At 33.6% G+C, this 13,464-nt stretch overlaps 1 protein-coding gene across 5 annotated transcripts in view; it reads right to left on the bottom strand.

Annotated features, from left to right (window-relative positions):
- The window catches only part of Duox (dual oxidase), a 122,696-nt gene that overhangs the window by 17,110 nt on the left and 92,122 nt on the right, over window positions 1–13,464 (bottom strand). The window contains exon 1 of one of the 5 annotated variants that reach the window (XM_074113845.1): window positions 1,393–2,215. The exons of 3 other annotated variants lie outside the window; for them this stretch is intronic. In XM_074113845.1, the coding sequence (XP_073969946.1) occupies window positions 1,393–1,417 (25 nt within the window). In that variant the 5' untranslated portion in view covers window positions 1,418–2,215. One more of the 5 variants, XM_074113841.1, reaches the window with a different exon arrangement.

Below are 13,464 nucleotides of genomic sequence, written 5' to 3'. Positions count from 1 at the left end.
CCAAGCGCCATCTTTCGTCGCACCCTATCGCTCAGGAGCAATAAGTTGTAATGAGGCACTTGGGTTCGATTTCTAGTCTCGTTCTTTCATTTTGTTTGATGCATGAGTAAATATCAGAAATTTAAATACAAATCCGTTTGCTTCTTCTCATCATACCAAAAAAATAACTGCTCAGCAGGATGTAAAGACTGCCTGTAAAAAGTAGGCAAAGCTTTACTTTCAGTCTATGAGAAAAATCTGAGACAGATTACATAATCTCAGGCCAAAAAAATGTGTTTGTTTTGGCGTAGCCAAATTCGTCATAGTCTTCCGCGCTGTTTAATTAAGTGGGCTAAGGTGCTTCTACAGAGTTAATAGTCAAATGGCAATAAAGATCCTCAGTTTGTCAAGTCTATTGTAGGTTTTCATGGGATCACACAAACCATCGTTGAAATGAGCAGCTTCTTCAATGCTTATAATTATCTCTTGCATAAGTAAGCTAGGCAATAAGAAATCGGATGAACTAAAATATGCTATGAACTGAAATAATGAATAAAATGATACCGCGAGAGAATAAGGTGCGTGGGCCACCTTACGCTTTTTATCTGAACGTATTCACAATATCTATTACAATTGTATCAGCTGATGGATCTTTAACTCAGTGCGCATTAATTGCAAACATTATAAATCAAACCATGATGAAATAAAATGAATAGAAAATTATTTATTAAATAAAAATAAAAGAAAACAAAAAAAAGAACTGGCATGATTGACGATGTTGATTGGTCAGATCGAGAGGTGTGGTTCTAACAACATTGATACAACCTGTATGTTAATAAATTTGTTTTCAAAGCCTGTCAAACTTAAATGAGGTTTAATAAAAACAAAATAAAAAAAAATAAGAAAAGAAAAAAATAAATTATATATTCAATGGTGACACAAATTTTAAGTAAAAAAAAAGTTAAATCAGTGAATCTAACTTTACAAAAAGAAAATTTTAACAAAAACTAAATTGGAGATTTAGTCTAAGGTTGCAGTGAATTGATATCACTTTATAGAATGGATAAATTACAGAATTTGCATTTATTCATTATGTTAATAGAATAATCAAAAATTGACTATCAGCATCTTTTAAGAGTTTTGTAAGAATATTGTATGTGGCTGATTTTCGTGCAGATTTTCAATTTTATCACCGAAATTTACGTTTTAATAGTTAAAAACAATAGTTTTTACAAATTACTCACTTTCTTCTGCCATCACAGCCAGGAATATGGAACGGAATATACAGAAAGAATATAGATCTACTAAGAATGCAACATACAAAGCAAAACGTATTATCATACACCATAACACAAATATAACATTATGCATAAAAAAACGTATCCAGAACATAACACTCATATGAATAATCACCTTCATCATTGTACAGTAATTGCATATGCACTTTTCAGAGAAATCGTCGTAGACAGTAACATAACCTGAGGACTGAGTTAACAGTGACTACCTATAAATATTGTACAATTTACGTAAAAATGAAACAAATCCTCTTCACAATATTGTCAAAAAAGTTTAGAATACAGATAATTTGTTTTAACATGATCAAATTTTGGTAGTTTCATTTACAAACTTAACAGTCAATAACTTGGCACCATTTCAATGATTTCAACTGAATCAGATGCGGCCCCTTAACAGCGTTATTACAACACCAAGAAAATTTGCGATTTGTTTAACATTAATAATTTTAAGAATAAGAAGTAATTTCTTTTCTTGAATCATTTGAATATCCAATTAAATACAACTCGTGCCCTAATTTTTTCTTCGGCAATTTTGAGTAGATTATTCATTTTTGCCTAGTTTCCATTAGACAATCGTACTTGTTCAAATCATTGAAGCAAAGCAAGCAGTTGTTTAACCTGCACGAAATTACCGAGGAAAAATTATCAGCGTCGGTGGTATTAACGTGGAAAATTATTACCATTTTATATATTATTTCTCTTCAATTTTCGAATACCAATGGTGCCCAACATCTCCATCAGAGCTGGGTACAATTAAGATCAAGGTTTGGTACATCCATCAAAACAAGTTCCTGATGTTGGGCTCCCTTCAAAGAAATATTAAATCAATTAGTCTTTAAAAATAACATCTGGTTATTGTCGGTAAAAACTTCTCGTCATAGTTTAAGGCCTAACGGTTAGTTAGCCTAACGAATGATACTTTTTTTCTAATTTCTTTTTACAGTTTAAATCTAATAACTTTTACTGGCTAATGATTCTGAGGTCCTAAATTATGAAGTTTTTATTGGTGATGTCCAAAGAGTGTCCATAGTGTACACTATAGGTATGGTAGATCAAACCTGATTAAAATGCATTAAAATTAGTTTACCAAAGACATTACAGAAAATAAAATTACAGAAAACAGACAAAAATGAATGACGGAAAAGTAGGGATATATAAAATTGAATGAAATATTTAAAATAAATTTGAAACATTTGAAAAGATAATTGGGGAGAGATATTTTAAGTTTAAAGAACCAGCAAAGTGTAGTGGTGGCAAGGATTTCGGAAAAATAATTACTTCGGAGACGGAAATTCAAAATTAGAGATAGAATCGTTGAGATTTGTTTTTATTAAAGTTTTTAAAAATTGTTATTATGGTTAGAGGTACCAAGATTCAGAAAGACTTTCTTCTTCTTTTTTTTTTTAATTGAAGAGTTTGGGTGGAGTTGTCTGCGTAATAATTCTGATAGGAGCCGATGAAGTGAAGGAGGAGTAAATATGGAAGGGCTGTTGAAATCCATAGTTACTGGATTTATACTAATAAAGTTATTGCTTTCAAGTTATCACCATAGCATGGGGTGAGCATACAAAACTGGTAACATAATATAAATTATAAAAATTATTAATTTGACAATGCATTAGAGCTGAGCTCTTTGAAATCCTGTAAAATAGTGAAATTTACATAAAAAATACATACATGGGTATAGGAAACCTTATTAGACAATATAATGGAAATCTTCAGCATCTTAAGATATAAATAAATGAGAATAATTGTACTGATATTTTGAAGAAATGAATGTTAAGCCAGAGAATAATTCAAACACAAAAGTACAGAAGAGACAATGGTACATGTTTATGCCCTACAATAAAATTGATCTTACTCTTAATCCCTCGATAGTAAATTTACATATACGAGGGGGTACCCAAAAATAACCGGAATTGCGTTGCCGCGCATGGAGCTTATGTAGTACGCATTTCTGCCGCTAGACGTGTATAGCGTAATTCCTTGCCAGTTCAGTCCTGCCTGTGTTGTCTGCCTGGCTTGTTCTGTTCATCTGCAGTGATTGTTTTTACCAGCGCTGTTTTGTTCTTTTTTCGTTTTTTATGATGGCAAGTTTAAGTGAACAACGTGCAGCTCTGAAATTTTGTTTTCTACTCGGCAAAAATGCTGCTGAAAGTGTTTTAATGTTGAAAACAGCTTACAAAGATGACGCTATGGGAAAAACCTCGTTCTGGACGTCCATCAACTGCCCGAATCGACGAAAATGTTGAAAAAATTCGAGAGCTGGTGTTCACAGACCGTCGACAGACAATTGATCAACTGTCAGAGAGTAGTGGGTTATATTGGAGCTCGGTTCAGCGAATTTTAACGGAAGATTTGGGGATGAAAAGGGTTGCTGCCAAGTTTGTTCCTCGAGTTCTGACTGACAATCAAAAAGAACATCGAGTTGAAACATGTCGTGCTTTGAAACAACAGCTTGAAACTGATCCAGACTTTCTGTCAAAGGTCATTACTGGTGATGAGTCATGGTGCTATGGTTATGACCCAGAAACAAAGCAACAGTCGAGCCAATGGAAGACGTCATCTTCACCCCGACCAAAAAAATGTCGTCAAGTCAAGTCAAACATCAAAACAATGCTGATTTGCTTTTTTGATGCCAAAGGCGTAGTCCATTCAGAGTTTGTCCCCTCCAAGTCAGACCGTCAATCAAACCTTGTATTTGGAAGTTTTGAAAAGATTGCGCAATAGTGTTCGCCAAAAAAGACCCGATTTGTGGCAAACAGGAGACTGGTTCTTCCACCACGACAATGCACCTGCACACACAGCCATCTCTGTTACACAGTTTTTGGCTAAAAATGGCATGGTTCCGCTGCCCCACGCACCTTACTCGCCTGACCTGGCTCCGTGCGACTTTTTCTTATTTCCACGCATGAAAAAGGGCATGAAAGGTCACCGATTTGACAACATTGAAGAGGTCAAGAAAAAAACGAAGAAGGAGCTGTCAGCCATTTCTAAAGATGACTACAAAAAATGTTTCGAACAGTGGAAGCACCGTTGGGACAAATGTATTAGTTGTAATGGAGAGTATTTTGAAGGGGATAAGGTTGTTCTGTAAAAAATTTGTAAATAAATAGCTTTTAAAAAATAATTCCGGTTTTTTTTGGGTACCCCCTCGTATTGCTTACTTTGATGTCATCTAGGCACAATAATTTTTCAAATTGGACCAAGTTAGAAACCTGATCCTCTTGAAAATAACATAGTAAGCATTTTATTGAATTTATACATGTCAAGCAGATGTACCAAAAGAGAAAAATACCTGATAATAGGAGAAAAATCAATTATTACATTCATATTTTCGACTTAATGATAAAAGTTAGACCCTCTCACGAAAACTTAAGCACAAAAACTGTTGAACATCAAATTCTGTAACAAAAAAAAAAAAAAAAAGCGAAAACAACAGTTGCTATCTACATATGTCAAAATTGGACCAAACAATAACAGAAATAAGAAGAGATAAAATTAAAGTCCCACAGATTACAGTATCTCAGTCCGGATTCGTGACTTAAAGATTTACAGAGTCACACACTTCATTGTTTGCATGATTCGCTAGTCACGATCCACAACTACCAACAATTGTAAAAAAGTTGTGAGCATGATTTAAATTACACTTCTATGGCTAAAACGATGCTATTATATAAATTGTTATTTAAGAAAAATAAATTCTTTAATTTGAATTTATTACATTAGAATTAATCATATCTAATTCAATTACATCTTTTACTTCATGTCTAATCTACTTCGAGATTGCCAAATCTAAATTTTTTACTACTTATTAGGGGAAAAAATAAAAAATAAGATTTTGCAGAAAAACAAATAAATAAAACCAAATCTTACAAAAGGTGGAACTATATTTTTACAGATTAAGCAACAACTAGGATAGTTGACATATCCGAAGGAAGTGTGACCTGGTCTAGTTTTGACATTATTATTATTTTTTAGTTTAAATAAATTATAAAGAAGAATGAAATTCCAAAAAATTATAACTAATCTTATATAAATATTTATGTTAAAATAGTAAAAGGAATATTCCAACAACTGCAATCGAAAGTGGATCAACAAGTGTGTAACTATGTAATACTGGACCCCAAATTTGGTTTTGTTGGGTGACAAGATAATATTTACATAATAATGCAATCAATCATAATAGAGAACAGATCGGGTTGATCAACTTAGATAAAACTGAACCACAAGGCGGATTTTGATTCCCAAAGAGGATCATTTATTGTGCTATCCCCCTATAACTATTTACTAGTCCTTTTTTGTGACATGATCTCAATGCTAAGAGTCACAAGGGTAAACAAAATATCCTTGTAATTTTATGAGATTAAGTTGGAACAGGCACAACGGCCTGGGTCTTGGTCAAGTTACCGGTATGAAACTGCTAGACAAATATCCGATTTGAATTCTCCGCAAGTTTTCGTCTTTTACTTACACGGGCCCGCACACATACAGCAAAGAACCATTATTTGTGTACTTTAGAGCACAGAGCACATCATATTATCAGTCCTAAAACGATACAGTGATGAGGATTATCAGGAAATGAATTAAGGGAATTAAAGTATGTAGCTGGAGAAAGTACAAGGGTTTTACAGAAAGAAACAATTCGGGCACCAGTAAGTTACTCGTTGGATTTGGGAAAGAAGTATTTAAGAGTTCTATTACCTGGGGCTGGTTACTTGAAAGAAAGAGAGAACAACTCCATTTGTAAATCATCATTCGAAACAGAGTTCTCGCTTCCTGTACACCAGATGTAGAATTTTGTTGACACCGGCAAGATATTACAAGGTAGGATCTCGGCAGAACTATTTGGGAATTGAGAGATTTTTCTTTTTTGGATTTAAGTGGCATGATAGCCTTGAAGTGCCTCCAGTTTTTGTGACCCCTAGCTACAATAATAAAACCACAATATCAGCACAATACCGATACTTACTTCTAACGAGAAAATAAATGAGGCTAGAGTACCTCACAAATAATGAAAACTTTTTTAAAAATTAAATCGACCTGTATAATTTCTGAACTAGTATAAGACGTATGAACTAATGAATGACACAATTAAAACAGGTCCATTGACTATATTAATATTATTTTTTTTATTTCCTATCAATATTATTGGTACTTATATTTAATAAACAGGGATTAAAAGGAGTGTTAACTGGCCAATGTAAGGACACTGTCACAAACTGGATGTAAGTTTTATTAACTCTTACGAAATTATTATTATTGATTACTCTAATATGTATTACATATTTATCAATGTATACACGTATCATTTGTTATTATTTAAATAAATATGAAATAATAATAATATTGTAATGTCCTTAATTACTTAACGTATTAATATTAAGAAATGTCACAGCTGCGTAACTTTTTTTTTTTTAAAGATTAAGTAGTCTACGGTCTCTTAGAGTAGTGGCCGGGCAAACACATTAGTCAACAGTTCAGCAATTAAAAAATTCTTTTTTGCGACTTAAATTTGTTTTAACTTTAGACTGTATAGGAAGGCACATTGCTTTAAACCTACTTACGAGTATTCCTGAGCTGGCATTTTCCCAAAACCTCCTCTAGCTGTTTGAGGTATGTTCACTTTCCTAAAGAACCTTCGAGAATTTATAATTAACATAATAATCTTCTTCTTTTGCCCGATCGCACGCTTTTTCCCATAATTCAAGAGTAAAAAAATCCATACTCTTCAACAGATAAGATATTCCTTTTATTGCTTCATTTTGCACGACTTCGAAGCATTGTATCAAAACCCTTCACTTCCGAAGATATTGTCAAAAGCAGCCAAATCGGTGCAGGTGGTAACGAGTGTACACTATACCTTCAATCAAACTACTATACAAATAAACTCACCCATGCCAAAATCCGTCTTCTGCATATGGACCGCAAAGTTTCAATCACTTAACAATGACATTCATAAATATTCACACAGGGGAGGAAAAAAACAGAATTAATCCAAAACCACTTACAGTTAACAGTTCTTCCACCTAATTTGCAATAGATATTTCAGCAATTAGAACGTTTCGATCGAGAAATTGCAGAAATAAAATGCATGAACTTCTGCTTTAAGTAAATAGATAAACCATTAGGTAAATGATCTATTGCCACAAATTGAAACTCGAAAATAAGCATTCTACTTAGATAAATTATGATAGCAAAGTTATAATTTGATTTGCTCATGATCGCTACATACAAAATAGAATACATACAGAATAGATTAAGTTGTAGCATTGAAGAATTATCTTTAATCTTTTAGACCTTGGAGGAATTGAGAATATATACAGAGTGTACACGGAGAAGAGGTCGAAGCTTCGGGAGGTGATTCAGCAGCTTAAATGCAACGAAAAATATACTATTCACTTTGTCCCGATTCTCAATAGTGTCCAAGATATTTGCATTTTTAACTTTTCCGTAACGGCCGTAACTTTTCCATCCTTTATCCTACAACAATCCACAATAGCCTCTAAGTCCTGTACCACTAGTGATAGTGAGGAGGATAACACTGGGGAGGTAATATAACCCATACTGCCTTCATAAATCTAATATTTACAATTAATAAATTTTAAAAAAAGAAACAAAAAATTATTAATAAAAAAAATAGATGAGAATTCTAAAAATACAAATAAAAAATACTACATTTTGAACACTAAGCAACAAGTATAAATTTCATTAAAAAATTACACAATGGGTGCCCCCTATTAAAAGAAAGTAAATAAGAACGATAAGTTTTTCGTTGCTCTTTCTTCAACTATTTTAAGAACAATTTCACCTTCTGATGCACTGATAGATTACCAAGCTCTTCAATGACGTATTTGCTCACATCTCTTCCCAAGACTGCAAAGTTCTACCAACTTTAAAGTTCGAAGTGTTTGGACAAATATTTGCAATGATTAAGTTGTAGCATTGAAGAATTATCTCTAATCTTTTACACCTTGGAGGAATTGAGAATATATACAGAGTGTACACGGAGAAGAGGTCGAAGCTTCGGGAGGTGATTTGGAATCTGCTTATTCCAAAAGAAAGAGCATCAAATTTCCTATAAATCTGCTTAATCCAGAGTCTCAAGACGTTTCTTATAAACAATGAAATTTTTACTCTGTCTAAAAAATTCGTTCTCATTGATTTTTGTTAAAATTTTCAACTGCATTTTTTTCAATGATTAATGAATCAAGGAGTCCACCCAATTACAGAGAAAGTTGTACATTTATTGAGGTTCAAGATCATATGGATTTTTTTTTCGTTTTTAATAAATTGTCCGAATTGTCCAAACTTTTGAAACGCATTAAAAATGAATGTCTAATGGCTAGTTAGTTACAAGCTTATAAAAAGAAGAACAAGAAAAGAAAATTAGAAATATCGCTATGCGGTGTACACGACCATTTTAATGCACTTTTCAAATAGTACCTTGGAATGGGGCCAATAAGTATGAAGTAAATTAACTTATAGTGGGCATACATTGTTGTGTATGCAATAACAATACTATATTGTAGACAGCACTGTCAGATTTACCATAAACTGACATACCAACATACTAAAGGTTAAATTACGTGTATAAAATGTATCTAACTGACTGGTAATAATAGCCTCTGAAGCTGAATGGTTTTCTTTCAATGAATTAAAAAAAAAAAAAAATGGCGTTTAACGCAATCATATGGCTTTTTCTTTAACCAATGAGAAACATTTTAACTGGCACGTTTTCTATAACGTTTATCTGAAATAAATCTGGTAGGAGAGAAAACATTGGTCGCCTGAGCCTAAAGAGCCTGAACTGAACGCACGTCTGACCGTCAGACACGCCTTCATTAGAAATGCGCAATCATAGGCTAACCCAGGAGCAGGGGATAGTGGTTTTCTAATGATATGTTATAAGAGAAAGAGTAAATTAACGTAGTCTAAACGTTATTTAGGAAATTACACCACTGAGACAAATGGAGGATTTCTTTAGGCGCTCTTAAGATGGAGCATCCTTCTAGTATTGTGTGTTTCCTTCGAGTTAAGATTCTGGCGAGAGATGCCTGGCTAAAGCTTGAACGGAAGAGTTTTTTTAGTGCCAATCATACTCAATACGTGTATTACATCCCTTCTTCCAGTCTAACCTACACAGGATATCCGTATATCTTCAAAGGATAGAGAGCTACGCCGATATTGTTTACCTAGTCCAGCAGTTGCCAATCAAGAGTCTACGATTATCCGAATGGTCTTTCGGTCATGTTAGAGTAGCCGCAGTAAACTTATGCTGATGGCGAATAACCTGAGTTGGTTTCCACCATGCTTTGTCCGCAGGCCTAATGTGGCACCTTGTTGAGCAGCTTGATGACTTTTTACCCTTTCGAGGGTTACCATTGGATCCCTATTAGACCAAGCAGGTCTTTTACTCTTTTAGTATAAATCTCAAAGTAGAAATCCTTTGACACATTGTACGAAAAATTGTCTAAAAACTAGGCAATATATTTTGTAAAAACAATATCACGATCTTATTTGAAACTAAAATTCTAGGCTTGCTTTAAATTGCTCAATACTCGTTTCATAGTGACTAAAAAAAGATCCATCTTTGAACCCTTATTCTACAATGTGATCACTGCAATAAGGGATGAACTCACTGACCTAAATCTTCTTCAAGGCCCTTTTCTTTCGGGCTTTCATCCTTTAATTAATTTGGTGCGCAGAGATTTCTACTTGAGTAAAACATCAATGAATCATCTACCCCTGAAGATGAATGATATTCTGAAACCGGACGACGGATAAAATCAGAGCTATTACCCAGGCAAGAGTGGACCTAACAAAATTCTCAAATCAATTAAATTTTGCTTTCTCTTAGTGGCAAAGAGGAAGTGTCAGTGATCGTTCACAGGAAATGGACCGTTTCAAGATTCGTCCTGAAACCGTAAAAGTACTTTTAATTAACGAAATTTATGTATGCAGAGAGTTATAACTTCAAATTAACTAGATTTATTTATTTAATACTATTTAGAATTTAATTTTTGGACACTTCTAGGGAACGAGAATTCCCTAAAGTGTAACGAGTTGGGATTTTATTCGCTGATACCACTCCTTATAGTTCTGAATACGAAATTAAATTTAAAAAAGGTAGGTCTTCAATTTATCGATATAAAATCCAAATTAACTGCCCAAATACTGTTGTTATTTATTATTATTTTCTGTAAAAAGTAATAAAGTGTAAAACAAATTCAATATTTAAAACGATTTCAATGTTTAACTTTAACATACACAGCAAATAAAATTATAAAATTTATAGGGAACCCATTTTATCGATTGTACAAGTGGGTGGTCCTGTGATTTTGGCCATTGAATTTTCTATTGACATTATTGATTTTTTTTTTTGCCATTTTTAAAATGTTTACGCTCATAATTTCACATAAATATCGATTTTATGTCGCTATCTTTATTATATCTCGAAAAAAAAAATATTATAAAAATGGATTCATATTGTAAAGTTTTTCCCCAAAAAAAAACTTTACTTACACAACTAATGCCTGCCACTAGTTATTTTATATGTGGGTTTGATTACATAATAAAACTCGCTAAAGTTGTAAGTAATAACCTGATTTATTAACACGTTAACATTACTCACATTAACATTTACAAGCAACTAACGCTATTCATTACAGTCACCATTTACAACAGTCACAACAGTTTACTGTTACTTACTCACTTCGTAACGCCACAAAACTGTTCCCCGACTGACCACTGGTCCGCACTGCACCGAATTGCACTAGTCTCAGCTACACTAACACAGCTCTACTCATCAACTGACTAATTGCCCAACTAGCTACCACTGAAGCACTCCGCAACACTGACTCTCCAAGACTAACTCATAAACTTGACTAATAACTATAAACTCTAATAACTCCTTAAAACTTGCTTAAAAACTTAATTGAAACTTAATTGAAAACTGACTTCTCCAGCTGTGTCTGCCTCCTTTTAACTGCGTGCCTCCCTCCAACTGGGACTGCCCTCCTCCAACTCTCTGAGCATAAGTTTCCACGCCCTCCTGATGTTCATTGGCTGGAGAAAACATACTGCCACCACCTCAGCTGTGAGCCGCCTCCTCCCATTCTCTGTCTCTCTCCAACTCCGGCTGTCTCACTCTCACCTGTCAATCACTGGCTGGGAAACACATATGCCACCACCCCAACTGAGGCCTTTCTCTTAGCTGGCTTTTACACAGGTCACTAACTCCTTGAACAATCTAGCCCCTTTCCTTTCTAGTTCATGTATAGACCGGCCCTTTTGTCTACACAGTGGTGGCCTGTTACCGACTTTGGTCGCTTAACCCCTAGAACAATCTAGGCCTTTCTTCTTTGCCACAAGTAGATACCGCCCCTTTTGTTTATGCAGTGGCGGCCTGTTACTGACTTTGGTCGTTCAACCTCTAAAACAATCTAGGCCTTTCTTCTCCGCCCAGGTCAACTTCGTTACAATATTTTAAAATTTGGATCCCGTATGGTAGAGGTGGCCGTAAATAGGTGATAAATTCACAGCTGATTTGAATATACAAAAAATAAAAATAAAAAATCGATTGTGAACACACTCATGTGACTTTCTCTTGCTATATCATTATCATTCTGATAAAGTAGATATTTAGTGAAATATTATAGTTATCGAGACTTTAGAGGAAATCGAACTCAGATCTATCGCTCTGGTTTAGAGACGTTATTTAACCCCTAGTGCATTACAGGATAAGATAAACAAATAATCAATCGATAGCATTTGAAATAAATATCGTAGGATAAAAGTGGTTTTATACGAGACCAATTATCACGATTTTTCGAAGTATTTCGTATGTGAAAAGTAGACGCTACTTTAGGCCGGAAGGAAATTTTAAAAACAGTACTGCCTTAACAAACAGAAAATATGAAATAAAACCATTATAATGAGATGTTGAGTGTTGTAAATAAAGACTTCGTAAAATGGGCCCCCCGATTATTATTAGTAGGTATAGAAAATAAATAAATGCACGTTACTGAATGCAAGTGTGTGTAGCCACACCCTATACCGTCCACTGCATTTGAAAACAAATGCACATAAAATATAATTGTGTTTTAGAAAGTAAAAAAATTAGGTTAAAATAAGTTTTGAAATCAAGTAAAATGAACCCAGGGCCAGGTTTTATAATGACTGTATTTAAAGTTGGAGTCTCAACATGGAGAGAGAATTCAGCTAATGTTGCTGGAAAATTGTCTCACAATAAAAATGTATTATTTTAAATTTGAACTAATCAAGGAAAATATGTAGCGTGAAACAAACATCTGGTTTGTATTATTTGTCTTTAAATTGAGGCACGTCTACGTCTAAATGTATTTATTTATTATTGTTACTATGGTTTCTTAGCAAGTCCTTAGCAAGTATAAGCGAAATTTATAAAGCGATGTTGAAACAAATTTTAATAAACCTGTTGTATAAAGAAATCCAACTAAAAAGAAACAAAAAGATATTAGATAAGGAATATACCCGTCAAACTCCTGATACGTAATGTCGTTTCACGAATATATTTGTTTGTCAAATCACGTGTGGGAAAATTTGAAGTCAACCACCGGGTCATGTTCTTTCTTAAGCTGTCCATTATCGGTCCCTACATCCTAAATACGTATGGAACAAAAAATATTGAAAAAATTCTAGACTACAATCCGAAAAAATTCTTCAATCCAATCAAAATTAGGAAATAATACATATTCTGCAATCATTCGTAAACCGTAGTAGTTGGTGTAACGTAAAATAAATTTTAGAAATAATTTCTTTTTGTTTTTGCATAATTTCATTCTTTATTAAATACCTACGGTGGAAAAGTAGTGAAATAATTCTAGAGTACATTTTTGAAGCAAATAATAACGATTAAAAGTCTTAATGGCGGAACATAGAAGTGGTTTGTGGCAATTGAGTATGGTTTACTCCCACCTAACTGCAATTCTATTGGCTAGTATACACGCCCACTAGACCCCACTTCGTTCCGCCATTAAGATTTTTAACCGTAAATATCTCTATTAAAACAATAGTTTAGAATTTTTTCACTATTTTTTCCTCCGTAGGTATTTCATAAAGAATCAGTTTATGCAATAAAAATTTACTCTTCAAAAATCAATGTAATTTCCAACTTAACTGTTTTATTCCGACGAAATTCATCAATCCA

This window comes from Rhodnius prolixus, unplaced genomic scaffold, assembly GCF_049639745.1.
Source record: "Rhodnius prolixus isolate KJV_2025 unplaced genomic scaffold, Rpr scaffold_7, whole genome shotgun sequence".
NCBI classification, from domain to species: domain Eukaryota; kingdom Metazoa; phylum Arthropoda; class Insecta; order Hemiptera; family Reduviidae; genus Rhodnius; species Rhodnius prolixus.
Note: the sequence above shows the minus strand (reverse complement) of the source record. Positions and strands in the feature narration are given on the sequence as shown.